The 20,604-nt window shown below is 41.0% G+C and overlaps 1 protein-coding gene and 1 long non-coding RNA gene across 16 annotated transcripts in view; one reads left to right on the plus strand and one right to left on the minus strand.

Moving 5' to 3' along the window:
• The window catches only part of LOC309614578, a 47,238-nt gene extending 33,523 nt beyond the window's left edge, over window positions 1–13,715 (plus strand). The window contains exons 2-3 of the long non-coding RNA XR_014236294.1: window positions 1–12,310; window positions 13,424–13,715. The exon at window positions 1–12,310 is cut by the window's left edge and continues 26,901 nt beyond it. This is a non-coding gene — a long non-coding RNA (uncharacterized lncRNA). The remainder of the gene's footprint in view (window positions 12,311–13,423) is intronic.
• The window catches only part of NSMCE2 (NSE2 (MMS21) homolog, SMC5-SMC6 complex SUMO ligase), a 222,642-nt gene that overhangs the window by 42,225 nt on the left and 159,813 nt on the right, over window positions 1–20,604 (minus strand). For 2 of the 15 annotated variants that reach the window (XM_082363148.1, XM_082363146.1), the window contains exon 6: window positions 14,801–16,356. The exons of 10 other annotated variants lie outside the window; for them this stretch is intronic. In XM_082363148.1, coding sequence (XP_082219274.1) covers window positions 16,165–16,356 — 192 coding nt within the window. In that variant the 3' untranslated portion in view covers window positions 14,801–16,164. Of the gene's footprint in view, window positions 12,472–14,800; window positions 16,357–20,604 lie in introns of those variants that run through there. 3 more of the 15 variants (XM_082363150.1, XM_082363138.1, XM_082363144.1) reach the window with 3 other exon arrangements.

Below are 20,604 nucleotides of genomic sequence, written 5' to 3' on the forward strand. Positions count from 1 at the left end.
TCACCAATAGTTAGCACAGTGCTCAGGCATGGTGCACAGTGAAGGAACTCAGTAGCTTAAAAGAAAGCCCACAGGTCCCTATACAGCACTTGCTACTGAAAAGAAAGCAACTGCCAGGATCACAGCCCCACTTCCAAAGGCATAAGAAAGACAACTGGCAGACAACCACTACCTGGGCTGGGTTATTTTCAGGGAGGGATTGAGTGTCTAAAAATGCAAGTCTCCTTGAAAGGAAACTGCAAGCTTAGAAAGGCACGTTACTGATTTATGGAATCTGTATGAGCTTTTAATGGCACAGAAGAGTTGGCCTGCTGCTCCGATATCCACTCAGGCATTAAAAGCTTTGCTTCTAGTTGCTAAAGTATTTTGAACAAATCATCTCCTACATCCATCCAACTCAAATCTCTGTATGTTTGCTACCTTATTCAAATACCAGTCTTTGAATACCCCATGCCTTTGAATACCACATGCCAATCTTTTTCACTTTCCGCTATTCTAAATAACTAGAAATGTGGTATAGTAAGTTGCTCACACAGGGCTCCCCAGGAGGTATTTGTTGGAAGATGAGAGTAAGAAAGCATCAGTCGCTTTCTGCCACTATTTGGTATTGGTAATTGCTGGTAAATTGAATCTTGGGTCTATCATTTTGGGTCTCTTGGATTTTTCATTTTGTCCTGCAAAACCAGTATCTCTAACCTGTCAAGAGAAGGAAAGTAAAGTTGTGGGGTTTCCCCTTTCTTTGTCGTCACACTTAGCTGTGCCCCACTTTGTCTGTGAAGGAACAGGGGGCGTTAGGAAACTATTCCTAACTACAGGGGGCACATGTAGCACAAATGCTGGGGTTTAGGGTGAATGCAGAAGAGCAGTCACAAAGCAAAACTGATTTTGAGGATTTGCTTCAGTGTCCTTAGTTTATGTGGAAGTTGACGACAAGAGAGGTGTAGCTGGCAAGTCACGAGGTCCTGCTCTTTACAGCTAAGAGTACAGCCTATCTGTCATCAAACACAAATTTGGAAGTTGCAGCTGGCTCAGAGTTGGCATACGGGCTTTTACTATTTCTTCACAGTGTTTTTCACATGCCATACTTAGAGTTGGGATAATTCTGAAACACACTAGTAAGAAGCTTTCATAAAATGAACACAATTGCTAATTCTTTTCTCCCAGTGATGGACTTTTATCAGAGCTGCCCCTTCCTACCTTTCAGGTCCTACCTCACCCCTCCTGCCTTATGCTCCAGCTACATCTGCCTCCTCACTGTTTCTGGAACAATTCATTCCAGCCCCAGGGCCTTTGTACATGCTGTTTCCTCTTCCTTTGTACCTGCTGAGTTCTTCCCTGTGCTCTATCCCTGACGATTCCTTCTGTTTCAGCTCGAGTCACTTCCTCTGAGAGGCCTTCCCTAACCACTCTTCTCAAACAGGCCCCCCACTCTTTATCACACCAACCAGCTGTCTCCTACTCACCCCACCCCATCCTGTCACTGGGCAGAAATCTCATTACATAACCCTTGTGCCTGAAATAGATCTGTTTCCTTTTGTCCTGTCTAGTATATTTAATACTACCCCAGTCACCATCCTTGTTCTGGTGGCACTATGGATGCAACATGGATTGACACTTCAGAAAGTTTTCTAACAATGTCTTAAAACAAAAAAGGTTTCTGTTAACTCCAAGTAAATCAAGAAATTAAATTAAGAAACCACTTTCCAAGCATCTGAAATTTTATTTTAATGTTTCTATTTCAGTATAGCTCCTAGAGTGTAATAAGTACATCTTTTGAAAAGCACAGAACAGAGATATTACAGTTTATTAAATGTTTTAAAGACTTGATTATTTCTAAAGTTTTTCTAATTCCTTCTGTAACTCTATCTTATTTTCAAGAAAAACAATCCTCTCTTGATTCTATTTCACCATTGAGATTCACACAAACCATTCCAAATTTCTTAATTTCCAAGCAACACATTAAATTCTTCAGACTTCTTTCAAAACAGCTAAGGGGAAATCCCTGATGATTTCAGCTGACAATTCCTTAATCAGGAAAAGACTTTAAATGCCAATCACCAGAAAAGTTACAATTTACAGGAAAGAAAGGGGAAATGCTGACATATTACACAACAAAGCACGAATAAAGCATGGTTTATGAATTGAATGGCATACTCATGCTGACAGTTTTATCAAGAATTTCTGGTGACATCATAAACTATGTTGGAGCAATGAACTGGTTCTATTGTCCATGTTTCTGAGAGTCTAAGGTGAAAATAAGATTCCCTTCTTTGGAGATTTTATGGGAAAAATGAAATAACAATTTGTGTACTTTTTTTCCCCCTAGACTTCTACAAAGACTCTGGGTTTTAAATGAAGCAAAGAACTGAGCTGAAGGGAATTCTTATTTGATGCCTAATTTCATCCAGAATTGAGGAGCGCCCTTTTCGTCAAGGTTTCTATTAGTTGGTAGAGGAAAGGAATGATCTGCTTCTGCCTCGAGCTGTGGGTGTTCAGATCAAAGTTCTCTGCAAGGGCAAATGCTGCAGCAGTAGGGTCCCCAGCACAAATCCTCCCCCAAGTTACAAAAAGAAGATAGTTTGAAGGTAATAACTACCAGGATGTAACTCTGACCCCCAGTGAATCTGGTAAAATCAATTACTTTCAGTTGTAGTAATTATGTAACATATTAGAGATGAGAACACCATGAGCAATGGGTTTTCCCCCTTGTAGTCTATATAAATTCATCAAAAAACTATACTCTCTATTAATGCTTTATTGTAAGTGATTACAAACACAAGGCATTTCATAAACATTTTGTCATTTGCTACACTGTAATTCAGCAGAAGGAATGACACAAAAATTATAATGTTCAGTAAATGAACAGGAAACAAAAAAAGAAAAGCTCCTGAAGGCTGAAATAGATCAGTGACTCAGTCCCAGAGTCAGCCTAAACCTCCATTCAGATTGGGTCTTAAGCATTTACTCATGAGAATGGTATTGGCCGAGAGTGAAAAATGACTGGAGAATGAACGAGATACTGGTAAGTATACAGAAAACTAAGGAAAGGGGCTGAGAGCGACTGGGGATTTAAACATAATTATGGAAAACTTAGAAATAAACTATGATATCAGCCTTTATTTCGAAAACCATATTGAACATCCAAAATAAAAAGTGATTGAGAATTTCCATGTAACCAAATAGCAATTGCTGTCACTTATTGGGCACTCATCATTTACTAGGTACTGCCCCAATAAGTCTCCACACATTATCTCTTTTAATCCCCATGACAATTCTATAATGTTCCAATTCCCATTTTAGGGATTAAAAAAAATTGAGGAGCAAAAAGGTTAAATAACTTGCCTCAAATCTCACAGTGGAGGCCTGGGAATGGAACTCGCTTCTGACTCCAATCTGAGTTATTAACCAGTGATGTATCTTCTCTATTTGGGCATTTTGGAGCTAGCCTCTCTGAGTATCCTTTGGGGCTCTAACAAAACGTTTCAAGCATTTTCTGATGCTTCATCCTACTGATTACACAATTAGAGTTTCCCAATAGAAAGATACTATCTGTTGTTTCTGTTTAATCACACTTCATTCCACTGCAGTTGCTGCTGCTTAAATAGGGCGATGTCCCACCTATCAGAGTAGAAATGAAAAAGAAACTGGCTTCCAACCTGTTTTATTATCTTTCTGAGGTTCTCACAGCAGAGCTTTAACATTTTCTTCTTAAAAACCTTGTAATCACAGACTGGTGCTTCTTGTTTTGACAGTCCAATCTTATTAGATCATGTTCTAGCTCAGTGTAGGCCTTGCTCAATACTCCGAAATTTCAGACCTACCAAAGCTACTAAAAACTTTTCAGTTGAGGAGACCACGACCTCATGTGAAATTGGAGTCACGGGAATTTAAAGGAACTAATAAAACATCTCTATGGTAAACTGAAACAGTGATGACAATGGAATGAACGACTAATATTCACATATGACTTTTTTATCCAAAGCCCCCAGCGTTCAATGCATTTTTGCAAACTGATTAAGCTTCTGCACGGTAATAACAATGCTTTGTACTTCCATGACACAGTTCTTTCATGGACTGCCGCGCGCTGGCCTCATGTTAGCACGCTCTAATTGCCCTCAGGTGGCTGGCAGGTGGTACAAGAAATGCACTCTTCGTTCGTTCCATCTTCAGAATAAAGAAGTGGTACAAAGGAAGAAGAATTCGAGCTGGGGCAGATTTCAGCAACTGAGGTATGCACACTCGCCTGAATGGGGGGCCTGCAGAACCATGCGGGAGGGGCTAGCCATGCAGCTCAGAAAGAGAGAGAGGCAAATGACTTCCCAGTAAAAGCAATTTACAAATACTTCGGCATACATCACCTTTGTGTTATGTGGCCCCATGACTCAGTGGAAGTGAAACGTGTACCTTATTTCCCCTCTAGATCTCCACGTTCTCTTCCCCAGAGCCAGCCTATAACCTCAAATCTCTCAGCAGCCAAAAGGAGATGACTAAGGACAAGGCCAGAGGGTTCAACTTTGGGTTGTTGTTTAGCCTGTATTACTGGTAGTAACCAGAACAGCATAAAATGCTACCATGAAAAAGGTTAGAGGACAAAAAGACTGTTCTCTGACTCAGGGAAAACATCAGGCAAGGATAATTGTCAACTGTGTGATTTTTAAATAAATGACACAATGAATGGTTTACTTGTGATTCTTCGTCTTAAATCAGAGAGCAAAGGCCCGAGACTCAGTATTTAGCATCTTGTTACATTTGGGTCATGGAATGTAATGAGAAGATTTTTCACTTTTCATTTGGGATTATATTGTGAAGAAAATGGCACCAGGCTCTAAGAGATTTATAAACGTCAACGCCTCTGGGGCTAGGAAATGAGCAAGAGTAAAGGATGTGGGCCAGGTGGGGACCATGCAAAGTGGAGGGGCTGACGAGGGGCAGCTCTCCCACTCAGGCAAACTGTTCCCCATGGGAAGGAGGGAAGACCCAGCATTGTCAGATCTGGCATATTTAAAATAAAAAGTTGGAAATGCAGATTGTTATGTGTAATCTCCCAATTTTTGTATGTTGCAACTAACTGTTATATGTATATACAACTATGTGGGCCAAAACAAACACATCTGTGGGCTGGATCCAGCCCACAGACTCTGCTGTCTGACCCCTGTGACCACAGTAATGGTTTTTAACCCTTAAGCAATTAAAAGGAAACAAGATCTGACACATCCTCCAGGGAGTAAACTACACTGTTGCTTGGTCAAAAGGCCCTTTATAACTCCACTGTGTGGGGTTTTAGAAATAAGTCCAAGAAGATGATGATTCTATTCTACTAACTGTATCAAGTGCACAACTTTGCAGCTTCCTGTTGTAAGGAGGTCAGTATCAGAGGATCTTAGGGCAAGTTAGGGAAGGGGTTTAGCAGGGAGATGTTCTATGGCATCACAGTATGAGGTCTGAAGCTGACTCCAAGCTGGAGCTCATACCACCTATTTAAAAATCTAGGATTTGTTCTCTGCTGCTCTGAGACAAAGGAGCCCAAGAACTGTGTCAACCAGGGGCTTTCAGTTGGCAGCTCAGTAGGACTGACAGAAAAGTTCAGCTAGAGAGAAAAGAGTCATATCCCCCTTCTGATCTGACAACACACTACGGAACAGAGACAGCACGATGGCTGGTTGGCTGGCTGCCCATCTTCCTTATACACGAGGCACCACGCCATATACCATGCCTTCAGCTATCTTCCCATCCTGCTCCTGGAAGATTGCTAAACATAGCCATTGCACATGTGTTTGGAAGGAAGGAGGTTTCTATTTTAAAGGAGAGAAAGTTCCTTGTCTCTGGCTACGGGGCTTGAAATTGACTACCCGCTCAGTTAGTTCTATCATGGACCATTGATCCTCAATGTTAAAAGAGAATAAGAGGAGATAAATGCTGGACTCTTCCCTCCACACTAAATGAAAGGAGAGCTGACCTGTGACTGATTTGCAATGGGTTGGGGAAATCTATCCTCAATGGCCTGGCTACCATCTTAACATGCTGTTTTATCCACTAGCATAATATAGTAATAACACTAACACCAAACCTTTATGGATTGCTCACTACATATGCCAGGTACACGGGCTTACTATGTATATGCCAGGTACAGTTCTAAGTGCTTTATGTATATTAACTTATATTCCTCACATAACCCTAAGGATGTAGGTACTATTATTACCCTCATTTTACACATGTGGAAACGGAAGCACAGAGAGGTTAAGTAGCTTGCCCAAGGTCACAAAGTCAGTGACTGGTGGGCTAGGAATTCAAACCTAGACAGTCTGGCTCCAGGGCTGTGCTCTTAACCATTATGCTAGATAACCTCTCAAAAGGAAGAATGAATATCAAGGTAAAGGCTGTAATTTGAGACTGAGCTACTTAACGGTACAATATGAAGGCTTGGTAATTTCCTGTTCTGATGGAAAACAAATTTTCTATTTCCACATTTTATGCAGGTGTCAGAGCAATTATACATCCAGGAAAAAAAAAAATCTAAGAAATTTCAGTGTGCCCATTTGACTCTCAATATTTGTTACAGTGGAGTGCATTGTATCATTTTATATGCAGAGATTCAAGCATTGTGGGGAGGAGAAAGAGACCGAGAGACAGGATTTAGATTGGACAGTGGGGTCCCAGAAGGGGCATGGGGTGGGCGGCAGCAGCCAGCTCTCTCTCCGTGGTGCTAGCTCCCCGTGTGCCTCCCTTACTGTGCAGGTCTTGTTGTGTGGCGTGCAAGTCTGTGATTAAAAGATAAGTGTTTTCTAGTATAACATGGCTCCTCATGGCAAGCCAACGATTTCATCTGGTGCTCAACTGAAAAAAAATTGCAACCCTTGAGAAAAAACTGTCTGTGGGAGACTGACTTAGAGATGGTGACTCAGCCTGCCTCAAAGACTTGCAGAAGTCATCTTTCGTAGATTTAATTTTTGCCTTACACACCTAAAAAACCCAGCTTCCTGTATAACCTGTAAGCAAAATAATTTCAGTACATATTATCTCAAATTTTCTTGTAATCATTCTCAAGTATTTCTCCAGAGATATAATCTTTAGTTATTTTTAGGTCCAGCAATTGTTTCTTAATGATAAACTTATTCCATATCACAACCTGTGATCCTAATTCCCTGGCTATTGATCCCCAAGTCTAGCTTTGGAGCCAATCTTTCACAGGACCCTAAAAGAGCATTCTATAATAACACAGAAACCTATACTGTAATTGATAATGACCTGTTACTCTTTAATTGCTTTTTCATTTATGGCTCTCAACTAGACTACAAGCTCTGTGAAGGCAGGGACCAACCTCTAATAATGACTGACACGTAGTGGCACTCAGTATCTAACTAATGAAAAATAAAAGGCAGTCAAATTTATACACCAGAGCACAGTGCTACACTTTGGCCAGAAAAAATTCCACTGCAAATAGGTATATGAGTGCTTCTAAACTCCTCAACTAGGTGAGCATTCAACGTCTCACCTTCATTTCCTCAGGGTCTGTTTCTCTTTAACTATACATCCCTTGCTGGGTGACCTCATTCACTCCCCCATGCCAACCATATGCCAACAACGCACAAATTTCTTTATCTCCCCCCACCCCCTCCCCTGAGCTACAGGCCTGATTTTCCAACTGCCCTCAAGATATCTCTGGCTGACATAAGTGACACAAGGTTAACGTTTCCAGAACTAAGTTTTATCTTCACCCTCCCAACCCTACTCCATTTCCCCTTCTCTGGAGTAAAGGCTTATTTCTTGCTGCAGTTTCAAGCGAGGCTTTGGTGTCAGAAAAATCCATGTTCAAATCCTAGGGAGACATTGACTGGTTGTACAGCATCGGGCTTCTCTGAGTCTAAATTTTTACAACAGTCAAATCGCCCGATATTACCTACTCCATAAAGTTGGCATGATGACTAAATCAAATGATGTATTAAATTCCTTAGCTCAGTGCCAAGTGTATAGCTTCAGTCTGCAAGAAAATAGTGCCTTTTATTATTCTCTACACTAGTTAATTCAGTATCTCCATAAGCTAGAAAACTTCAAAGGCATCCTTTACTTCCGATGAGGCTTCTACTCCCTCTTGATTCAAATAGTCCCCAGGTTCTCTCCATTTTATGTTTAAAACCTCTCCAATCTGGGTTCGTCCTGCATCTCCGCTGACACAGCCTTCCACCCAGGCCCTTGTCTTTGTCACCATTTATTCGCTCATTCATTTCCTTGCTTTAAGTCTCTCTACATTTAGCTCACACATCACAGTGACACCAAAGTCATCTTCCTTAAAACCTACATGAATCATGTCACTCCCCAGCCTAAAAACCTTTACTGGCTCCCAGAGGTACAATCCACATCCATCTACACTTCTTACGAACGGGGTGGGACTATCACTTACACAAAATGACTTGTCGAGATCTTTATATATATTTTTCACTTACTCATCACAACAATGCCAGTTTTTAATGAAAAAAATAAATTTGGAAAATGAGGCTATTCACTAGCCACTAATGGAAGTCAAACAACTTGCCTGTGTCTAAATCTTGTCAGAGATTGGAATTCACAATCAGGTTTGATTCTAGCCTGTATATCTGCCAGTACAATGAATTCACAACTTATCTAGAGAATGAACTCTAAAGTCAAATATAAAATAAAAATCTCATATGACTCAAAGCCAACTTGACCATCTCTTAGAAAAGCAGATCAATATCTCTTTCCGTGTTGGAAAGAGTGCTGTTTCTTTGGCTGATATAAGATTAAGTAGTTGATGGGCATCTCCTGTACTATTTCACTGTAGCCCTTGTCTCTCTCCATTTTTGCTGAGTGTGAACAGCTGAATCTACGTATAGCAATTGAAATATAGGGCTAACAGAACACCTAGATAGAGTGCACCATAACTGAACATTATCTGTCCCTCCCAAACAGCTGGAGGCGGGCAGAGACCACTTAATTTGCACATATTAGGTGGCTAATTTATACACTTGGAAAAAATTAATCCCCTCTTCTTTATCTTACGGTTCAGCTCCTTCAAGAATCATCACCGATTTCAAAAGAGCTGAATATGAATTAAGAAGCTGATTGTGTAGGTCATTATTTGGTCTCACAAATTGCAAAAGAAATGATCTCATTCCCAACAAGACTTCTGTCTGTCCTTTACGTTCTGCACTGCAGTTTGGTCTTGAACACTCAACCTGACTTTGGGGGTGTCCATTCAGTTGAGAACAACTTCTTTCAGAGTGAGGAGTCTGAGTTCCCACAGGCTCCTGTGAGTCAAAGCTGAACTGCAGGTTCATGGGTGGGGACACCTGCTCTGAAAGCTGCCTCATTTTCTGGTCTAATGTGGTTAGGAACAGGAAGTTGAATCTTTGGTATTTTGGGTTTTGATTCTACCCTGCCCTGCCCTTAAAAAGCATTCACCCACACCAGGGTCTTGAAATGTGGAGTGACCACATTTACATTATCCATTGGAAAAACCAAAGACGCTGGGAAGTGTGAGGCTGGAGCTTCGACACTGCGTCCTACTGCTTGGTGTCCCAGAAAAGCACTTCTGTGGGGTGAGCACCGTGCACTCCGATTCTCCGTCCCTGATTTCTGGAGTCCTTTGAAAGCACGGACACCGAGTTTCTACCCAGTTCCTGGGCCCTGGTCTTGTGGAGTGGTCAAGTAGATTCTGAAATCAGTCTTGGTACAACCAATCTGGCGGCAAACACATCCATACGCTCATTCAGTTACAGTAGAGCATCATGAAGTCACACAGATTTGGGTTCCAATACTGCTCCAGGCAGCCTCCCTAACCCCACTTAGCTCAGTTTCCTCCCTGGGGACAGTGTCGTTCGCCTTACATCATCATTCTAATCTGTTCTCTCTCTCTGATCGAATCAGATAACACAGGTGAAGCACTTCTACAAGCTCCATAAACAGTAGTAGTTGTTAGAATTCCTCCTAGTTCTCACTCCATATTGACCTCAAAGTAAAAGTCAAAGTCTTCACAATGGTCTATGAGGCTCTGTGAGATCTGCCCCTTGTTGCCACTCTGATTTCATTTCCTATATTTCTTCTCCTTGCTCATTCCACATGGCCCTCTTGGCCATTCCTGGAACATTCTAGGACTATTCCTTTGCATGGACTGATGCCTCTCATTTTTCCCCAGGTGCTCAGAGCAGTGCCTGGCAGCTAGGAAACATCCAGTAGATACGTGCTGAATGAATGATGAATGAATAAATTGCCTTGGATGGTCAACCAATACCTCATAGAGAATTCAAGCTCAGCACTAAATACCTCACTAAACTGCACAGGTATCGATATGTTTAGGTCCCCTTCAAAGAGAACTGGACTCTGTCCGCTAACAGTTGACAAGAAACTGTTCCAAGTGCTTTCTATGAATTAGTTCATTTAATCCTCACCCCCATTACTAGTCCTTACTTGAGCGAAAACAAAGCACTGAGAGGCGAAGGGATTTGCTGAAGGTCACCAAGTTAATAAGGGATGTAGGCTGGCTGTCTATTGCCTACTATTACTTTTGGCCAAGGGACCAACCTTCAGGGCTGATGACTACTTTGAATGGTGCTTACTGTCCGACTCTGGCTGATTCTACAATTCCCTTGGGCTGCCAGCCATACAGGCGGGTGATCTTCCCCAGGGCCCCCTTTCCACCAGCCCGTGCCGCTGGAGTTCCAGCACACTCCCCAGCCAATCCTGCTCAAGTTACGATGGAGGAGGTCAGGCCAAATGGGTAAGGCAGACTGTTCATTTCAGGGACAAAAAGGCCCAAATGGTTTTGTTTGTTTTTTTCTTATAACTTATACTTCACAAAATCAGCTAATCATTGAGACACAGAAATGAATTTTTTCTTTAACAGTCAAATAAAGATAGGATTTGAAGTCAGTGAGTCAGGACATTATTTGGAGTTGACGCTGCTGGTTAGGTAGGATGACTAAGAACTGCTCAAGAGGCTACAGAAGCCAGCGGGAAGGTCCTCTTCCTCTTCACCTGGCACGTGCTAATCCATCCTTACAACTCATCTCAGCACTCCATGCCCCTGGAAGCCTTCTTGGATGAGCCCCATCCTCACGCCCACGCCCCCTCCCCCAGGCTAGATTAGGTGGCCCTCCCCTCTACTCTCAAAGCACCCAGTATCTCCCTCCACCATAAGGTTTGCTGAACTGTACTGAAACCACCTGTTCCCGCCTTCCCCACAGACTGGACACTTGAGTGTGGGGACAGCGTCCACTGCATGCTCGTCTCCGCAGTGCCTAATGACTAAATTCAACAGACGACTGTTGGACAGAACAGTGTCACTCTACTGAGATACCACGACCTCTGACGTCTCTGAATCTGCCTTGTTATCTTCCATCTGGCTTGGAGTGAGATCTGAATGACAAAGCCCTTGAAGTGACCCAGTTACAGTTCAAGAAAGGCATGACTATGGGGTCAGAGTAACAGTCATCAAACCACATGGCATTCTCTTGCCATACACTCAAAAGTTCTCCAGCTGTTCTCGATGAAATTAATTAGCCCCTCATTCTCCTTAAATAAATGCATAAAAGGAGTTGTGACATTTTCTCTAGGGGTCTTCCTTTCTCTTTCAAAAAGGCAGCACAAGGATAAATTATCTCCTCGTGATTCAGCCAACACTTAAGATGATAACCCACATCAACCAAAATATTTATAACCTCCTGAGTCTCACCGTGTACAGATTTAAAAATTCAAAATGTTTGCAGGTGATGCTATTCATATTTTTAAAGGTTTGCTTTCAGAATAGTTCACTGGGTCAGAGTAAAGGAGCTATGAAATAGAGGGAAAAATAATGACACACTCCTCGTTACTAGCATCAGCTATTCATGAAATGTGCTGCTTTGAGTATCCATGCAGATAAATATTTCAGCGATAAATGGAGCAAGGAAGTGCATTTTAAGTATTCGAGGAACAACCCCCTTGGGATTATGAAGTCAGACTCTTTAATATCACCCCAAACTTAATCCTACCCATGCTGACTAATTCTGTAATGAATTCTGTAGTTATCAAGAAGATTAATTAAAAAAAAAAAAAACCCACCCTGCTTATTCTGAAGCAACGTTGACATGAGTCTCAAACCGGTGACAGCAAACCACATACCACTAAGTATTTAAAAAAAAAAAAAAAAAAAAAAAAAGCAAAACCAAACCCACAGATGTTAAGAACATCATGTCATGTTCAATGGTATTCCATTTAATTCTTCTTCCATTTAATTCTTATCTTGCTCATTTTTAGAGATGAGGAAACTAAAGTGAAGGCGGCTTAAGGAAACTCCCTGCATCGCCTGGCTTATAAGGTACAGCCGCAGGACTAGATACTCTGGCTGAGTCAGCAGAGCCTAGGGGCTGAGAGTGGGGTTTCTGCAGCCAGAATGCCTGATTTCAAATGCCGGCTCTCACACTTACTGGCCCGGTGACTTTGAGCAAGTTTCTTAACTCTGTGTCTCAATCTTCTCATCTGTAGAAACGGGGACATCAGTAGTACATATTTCAGAGGGCTGTGGTCGGGATTAACTGAGCTAACTTACAGAACGTGCTTGCAACAGTGCCTACAGTCAGCATCATTTCTGCTCTTATCTGACTGCAAAGCCCGTGCTTTTTCTCCCACATCGACGGTTAACGTTACAAAGCACACATATTACTATTTTGAAACATTTCATAATTGCCTATTGTAAATAATAAATAAATGTTTGTTAATTAAGATATTCCACCCTAGTTTGCACCTTGTTTCATTCCAGAAAGGTCAGTGGTGAGAAAGGCAGGTATCACAGAACACAACATTTGGCTCAACAAAGGAAATCATTTTCACCACTTAGAACTTCCTGAAAATGGAAGGAGCTGACTGTCCCAGGAGGTACCTCAATCAAAGATGACTACTTAGTGGAGATTTTATAGAGCAGATTAAAAAAGGGCTACCTTCGCAGGAGAGGGGAAGGGCTGGGGGAGATAAACTCTGGGGAGTCTGTTTTACACTGGAGAAGATTATCGGCTTAAAGAGCTGCCTTTTGGCAAGCCATTTTTATAGGAATCTTACTTCAGCTACTTTATACTCAGACACACCTTGAGTAAAAAGCATGAATGGTATGAAATAGAGGCTGTTAAAAATGGGTGTGTAGGAAGCGTGTGTGTGTGTAAGCGTGTGTGTGTGTGTGTGTGAGAGAGTGTGAATGTGAGATGTTAATTAATTCATTGATTTTAGGATATCACAGTAAAATGGCCCAGCAAAGTGATCATAGTAATTTAATTAAATAAGTGATTATAAATAACTTTATGCTTGCAAAGACAAAGAAAATACTTCCTGAATTTTTAAATATACCCTATATTTTCTACGCAAAATAGGTAATCAGAGGTGCGTGGCTTTCTGAAGGAAAACCAGTATAATATTCTTTTTTATTCTAATTTCTTAACAGAAAAGAGCAAGCAAAATCTCGGATCCATTTTTGTTCCATGAAAGATACACCTTGCCTTTTCCTATAGGAATAACCAGCCTTGGGTTTGCCTCTCCTAAGCAGTTATTGCTTCACGTTTGTGTGCAAGAATGTAAAAGATGGAAAAGAAATCTTAGAAGCTTTGTTACAGTGGAGGATTACTGGACTGAATTTCAACATTATGACATAGTATGAGTGTGTTTCGTGTTTGGAAATTGCAATCATTGTTGCTTTTGTTGTGGTCATCCATTTACAATGCTTGGTGTCAGTCTATTTATCTCTTGTAAAAATAAAATACAGTGTGTGTGTGTGAAAAAAAAAAATGAAATCTTAAAAGCTTTAATAAAAACTACCATGACAGGGACTTCCCTGGTGGCGCAGTGGTTAGGAATCCGCCTGCCAATGCAGGGGACATGGGTTCGAGCCCCGGTCCGGGAGGATCCCGCATGCCACGGAGCGGCTAGGCCCATGCGCCACAACTGCTGAGCCTGCGCTCTAGAGCCCGCGAGCCACAACTGCTGAGCCTGAGTGCCACAACTACTGAAGTTGTGGCGTGCCTAGTTGTGAAGCCTGCGTGCCTAGAGCCAGTGCTCAGCAGTGAGGGAGGCCACCGCAATGAGAAGCCCGCACTCCCTGCAACTAAAAGGAAGGCCCGTGCGCAGCGACGAAGACCCAACGCAGCCAACATATAAATAAGAGAATTAAAAAAAAAAAAAAAAAAAAAGGTTCTTAAAAAAAAAAACACAAAAAAACTACCATGACAAAAATAAAAACAAAAAAACAAACTCTACTACAGCAAAACTCATCAATTTTCTTCCCTATTTGAGGTCTGCTATCCCATTCATTCATTCATTCATTCATTCATATTCTCTCTCACATTTCTCCATTGCCCACCCCTCTACTCACCTTCTGCTATTTCTAGTATGTGATTTGGTTGAGGAAAGGGGAGGCTATAGTACTCATTAATATGGCATGTACACAGGGGAAGTTGTTTGTTGGAGAGCTCAGGGTGCGAGCTCTGGATAAGGCAGGCACTAAATTTCATTAAACCTCAGTTTGTAAAATGGGGATATAATAACAGCACCTATTTCAGAGGGCTATGGAAGGAATTAAATGAGATAATCTATATAAAGCTATTAGTATACACTAGCACATAAACCAATGCTCAGTGAGTGCTAGCCAGTATTATTTTTTATTACTCAAGGGCTAATCATTTGCAAAAATAAGACTCTAAACTATAATTCTTACTTTAATAAACACTCTTTAGTTCTTCTTCGATAGTTCTAAAGGCACATAGGCAGGGATACGGGGTAGTTTAAGATCTTCATTAGAGGCAACAATTATCATTGGGTCATCATATGCTTGAGTTTTAGTCAAAATAATATTTTAATTAATAGAATGCTCAAAACGGAATTTACTAAAGCTTCAACAAACAAACATACCCAGCTCTATAAATGTATAAAGTTATTACTTCCCTTTACTTTGGGGGGGAGACAAAATTCAAGCTCTGCCCATAAGCCTGGCTGATACTTCCAATCTCCCCTCCTCCACCCCAAACCAAGCTACAAAAATGCATATTAAAAGTTAAGGAACAAATAAGGCAGAACATATGATGATATATTATGAAGGGATTAATTATCCACTCTTAGTTCTTTTTCTTTCCTTCCCTCCTTTGTTCCTCCCAGACCTTCTCCAAGATGTGCTAACTGGAAACAGGCATGTAGAGCCTAACGGGGAGAATCTGGATCTATGTGGTCATTCTCTCTATGGGTCAGGGAGGATGACCAGGATACCATTAGGATCTCTTTTTTTGGGGATGCTTTCTGAGGGATCCTGAGACCTTCTCTGAAGAAGGCATCCTCTCATTCTGATCAACTTTCTATTTTTTTTCTTTTCTCACCAAATGGCCTTTGGGGATGTTCTTTTTACATATCTGCTAACTGGCGAAATCAAGATGGTGAAACCCTGATACCTTCTAAGCCCCGCATTTTTTTTTTCTTTGACAGAAAGACAAAGATAACCACAGAAGGAGCCTCAGTAGGCAAAGAGATGAAAGGTACAACTGGTACAGAGTAAAGTCTAGGCATATAAGCAAAGGCTAAAAATCACAGTGCTTTTACTGGAAACAAGGGATATGGAAGCAACCGAAAGTCATAAAACAGTGCTTCCCCTCTTCTGCAGCCAAACCCCAATGTCATCACAGCAACGTGACACATTCAAGAAAGTCCAACCTATTTTAAGTAGTTTCAGGTGACAGATTATTGGCCCACAATGAGAGACAGACTGATGGATCACAGAGGAGAAAAGTTCACTGTGCTGTGAACCACACTGCTAATCTAGACTGATAAAACCGGTGGAGACATGCATCTCCACTTTCAAGCGTTTACTGGATGACATCACACTGTGGATTTAACCAAAGTGCTGTCTAGATTATCCAGCAAATGTCACATAAGAGTACTTGAGTAGCTTAGATAAAGGTCTCAAAACACTGTGAATGAATTCATCCTGCAAAACAAATTTCCCATATGAGTTCATAATCTGAATTCCATGTCATTTCACTTTGTATTCTTTCAGGTATAACTCAAACCCCATAAATGACATTCGTCTTGCATAGAACAATGGTTTTGTTTTAGAAAGTCAAGCCAGTAATGTAAGGCAGTTTCCATTATGTGCATAAGAAAGCATAAGATTGAAGCTTTTGCCTTGGGTTGGTAAAATAAGTATTACAATATTAATCCGTCAGGGAAACACACATCAAAACAATGAGATACCAATTCACAACCACGAGGATGGCTACAATCAAAGAGACAGATAATAACAAGTGTCGGCGAGGACGTGAAGCGATTGGAACCCTCACACATTGCTGGTGGGAGTGTAAAATGGCGTAGTCGCTTTGGAAAACAGTCTGGAAGTTCCTAAAAAGGATAAACATAGAGTTACCATATGACCCAGCATTTACACTCCCAAATATCACGAGAAATGAAAATGAAAACATATGTCCACTTGTACACGAATGTTCATAGCAGCATTATTCATAACAGCCAAAAAATAGATACAACTCAAATGACCATCAATTGATGAATGGACAAATAAAATGTGTTCTATCCATACAATGGAATGTTATTCAGCACTAAAAAGAATGAAGTTCTGATTCATGCTACAGCATGGATGAACCTTGAAAACATTATGCTAAGTGAAAGAAGCCAGTCACAAAAGACCACATATGCATATTTATATGAAATGTCCAGAAGAAGTAAATCTATTAAAGACAGAAAGTAGATTAGTGGTTGCCTAGAGCTGAGGGGGTTGGAGGAAAATGGGAAGTGAATGCTAATGGATACAGGGCTTCTTTTTGAAAATGTTCTAAAATTGATTGTGCTTGGTGCTTGGTTTCACAACTCTGTGAATATATTCTAAAAGCCACTGCATTGTGTACTTTAAATGGGTGAACTGTATGATAGGTGAATTATATCCAATAAAGCTGTTAAAAAAAGGAATATTAACACATCAGACAGAAGGAAATATGGTCATCCAACTACAGCAAGGGTAATTTCTGTCACAACAGTCAACGTGTAACCTATCAGCTAAAGGCTCAAGACCTAAATAATGGCCTTCATAGTTTCAGGGACCTCACTAATGTTTAAGGTAATCCTGCTACCTCTACAAACCAGTATCCTTGATGATTAAGCATCCCTCCTGTTTGTATTCCCTGCAATAATTAGCATAAAGCTTTCTACATAGTGGATGCTCAACTGTGATTTATTGAATGGAATTCAAATACATTTAAAAATAACCAACTGGAGTTGGTAAATAAAAATCAAACCAAGAATGCTTTGCCCTACACGGGGAAAGCTGATCAGCACCAATACAGCTATATGCCAAATTAAATCTGGGGCATCTAAAATGCAATCTTGTCTCCCAAATTTTAGTCAGTCATTCCTGGTTACAAAAAGATTCATGCTCTTCATTTGCCTGGGTTGCATTTCCCTGAATAAAATCTGGAACTTCCTGGGCAGGGGTTACTTCCAACATGGATTAACAGACAAGGCCCCTGAGGGTACAAGGTGGGACAGTACTCTTATTTCCTATTTATTGTCAGGGAACCCTCAGGTGGTCTTTTGTGGTTGTTATTTTGGGTTTTTCCTATACTCTAGCCTGATGTTTAAGAGGATGAGCTCTGGAGCTAGTCTGCTTGGATTTAAATTCGAGTTCTGCTCCTCATTGACATCTCTGTACCTCAGTTTCACTCTTTGCAAAATGAGAATAATTATAGTACAGGCCACAGGAATTTCTGTGAAGATGTAAAGTACTTCAAATGATGCCTGGAATATAGTAAATCTCAATAGTGTAAGCTATTATTGTAATAGAGTTTAGATTTGCAGAATCCTTGAAACAGAACTCAGGCATAGCTACTGTTATCATAGAGAGGAGCATATGGTATCAGATATAAGCCAGCCCCACTGGGACAGGTCAAAGTAAAACGATGGAATCTCATTCTTTCCCAGATTTCTGGTTGGGAAATGCTACCCCAGGTTTTCAGCAAGTATGACCTGCCAGCCAACAGTTAAATTTTGTTTTTCATGTTGTAAAACCCTCCTGGAGGAGATGATATTCTTTGATGGGTATGTCACTATCATAATTGTGCTTTGGGCGGAAAGACGAGAACTACCACACTGTGATTAGATATGGTACTTTTCAGAATCTGTATGCTCTTAATTTTCTTCTGGATCTTCCATCACTGACAGGGAAGCACATAAGTGGCCTATAGAAGCCAACGATAATACCAGTGGTATGAGGCTTCTGAGTGACAGTTCCTAAATTCCTTTTTTTTTTTTTTAAGACAACTTGTTTGAAAAAATTTAAAATTTTATCAACAAAATTCTTTTGGAGATACAAAGGGCTTTTTAAAAAAATTTATTTTTATTTATTTATTATTTTTGGCTGTGTTGGGTCTTCATTGCTGCACACGGGCTTTCTCTAGTTGCGGTGCGCGGGCTACTCATTGCGGTGGCTTCTCTTGTTGCAGAGCATGGGCTCTAGGGCGCGTGGGCTTCAGTAGTTGCGGCACGCGGGCTCAGTAGTTGTGGCTTGTGGGCTCTAGAGCGCAGGCTCAGTAGTTGTGGAGCACGGGCTTAGTTGCTCTGCGGCATGTAGGATCTTCCTGGACCAGGGCTCAAACCCCGTCCCCTGCCTTGACAGGCTGATTCTTAACCACTGCTCCAAGAGGGAAGCCCCAAAGGGCTTTTTCATGACATTTTTTTCCCCATGTTTCCACAGCTTCTTGAATCTACATATTGCTAGTGTGGTAGACACTGGGAATGTTCACCTATATCCACATTCTCCTCTTCCTCTTGGGTCCCTAACTGTATGTTTTTCCAGCCCTTCCATAGGTAGGTGTGGTACATGTGATGCAGTCCTACTCAACGAAATGTGAGTGTAAGTGATCTGCACTTCCTTGTCTAGATCTGGCCCAATCTCACTCTTTCTCCATGGACCAGTCCCCCCTGAGGGGACTCAGAAGGAGCCACAAGGTGGAAAGAGCCTGGGTCCTTGAGTAACTTTATGGACCAGACCCATTCTGTCCCAATCCAATCTGCATTGAACTTTACATAGGGAAAAATATATAATAATAAGCCACTGGGGTTCTGTAGCTGTTTATACAGAAGCACCTGTTACTCTAATTAATATAGCTAGGTAAAGGCTTTGTTAGTTATTGTTTAGGGGAGCTGGTTTGCTTCCAGAATAGTTCTTTCTCTGTTAGATACTGGCAACAAGCATACTAATAAAACACATTTCCTACATCCCTTCTCCTTTAGTCTCTTTTACTATCACTAAAATCACTGGATACAATCTTTCAGTCATATCCACAAAACACATCCTGGTGTTTTGTTGATATGATTGAAAGATCATCATCTGATCCTGCCACATTCTTCTTTAGAGAACATGTCTTTTGCATTGGATTATTTGTAATCTTAATCCAGATCTCTTTGCAGAGCTGGCCAACGTATATCTCTAATTGTGCACTTGATTAATCACTCACCATCTCAGAGAATTGTTTTATAATTATATCAAGTTCTGAGTTAGGAGTTGAACAATCACAAATTGTCAGATAAAAGTTAAAAGCTATCAGCAAACATTAACCACATTTATTTATAATTCTTCACATAGTTCTTTATAGCAATCTTTTAGTAGCTCATGTATTTAATGTAAACCACAATTTCTTTGTGTGTATTAAAGTTATAAATGGAATGAAATGTAAATGGAATCTTTTATGATTACTGTCTCCAGCCTCTTGGGATGAATAAACAAAGTTGGTATAGCTACCTTGGGTTTTAACAACATCAACGACCTTCTGAAAGTTTCTATTCTTGCTCGCTAACTACTCCTTTCTCTCTCTCCCCTTTTAAAAACGTTTTTAATGCTTACTACCATATAGCTTTTTTAAAAAGTTAATTAATTAATTTATTTATTTATTTATTTTTGGCTGTGTTGGGTCTTCACTTCTGTGCGAGGGCTTTCTCTAGTTGTGGCAAGTGGGGGCCACTCTTCATCACGGTGCGTGGACCTCTCACTGTCGTGGCCTCTCTTGTTGCGGAGCACAGGCTCCAGTCGCGCAGGCTCACGGGCCTAGTTGCTCCGCGGCATGTGGGATCTTCCCAGACCAGGGCTCGAACCCGTGTCCCCTGCATTGGCAGACAGACTCTCAACCACTGTGCCACCAGGGAAGCCCCTAGCTTTTTATTTGCTTGTTTGCTTATTGCCCACTTTCATTACCAGACTGTAATTCCCATGAAGGCAGAACTTATATCTGTTTCTGTTCATCCAGTAAATATTAACTGAATGCCTATTGTCAGGCATTGCTTCAGGTACTAGGATTAAACATAACTGAAGATTAAGATTAAACATAATTAAGATATAGTACCTGGCCTCAAGGGTCATATAGTTTGGTGGAGGAAACAGGCAATAAGCTTAAAAATGATATATACTGGGAAGAGTGCTACTATGTTGTACTTTTCACTTCATGCTTCCTTGGTTTTGGGTGGTAGTCAGGGTTGTCTGTCTAGCTCGTAATGGCCCATCCTGCCTGAGAACTGCCTCTTTTGCATTCATACGGGTGCCAAGGTAACCACGTATGTATCACATGGCTCTGTCCCCTTGACCAC

The sequence above is a fragment of the Balaenoptera borealis genome (assembly GCF_965194805.1).
Source record: "Balaenoptera borealis genome assembly, chromosome: 17".
NCBI classification, from domain to species: Eukaryota; Metazoa; Chordata; class Mammalia; order Artiodactyla; family Balaenopteridae; genus Balaenoptera; species Balaenoptera borealis.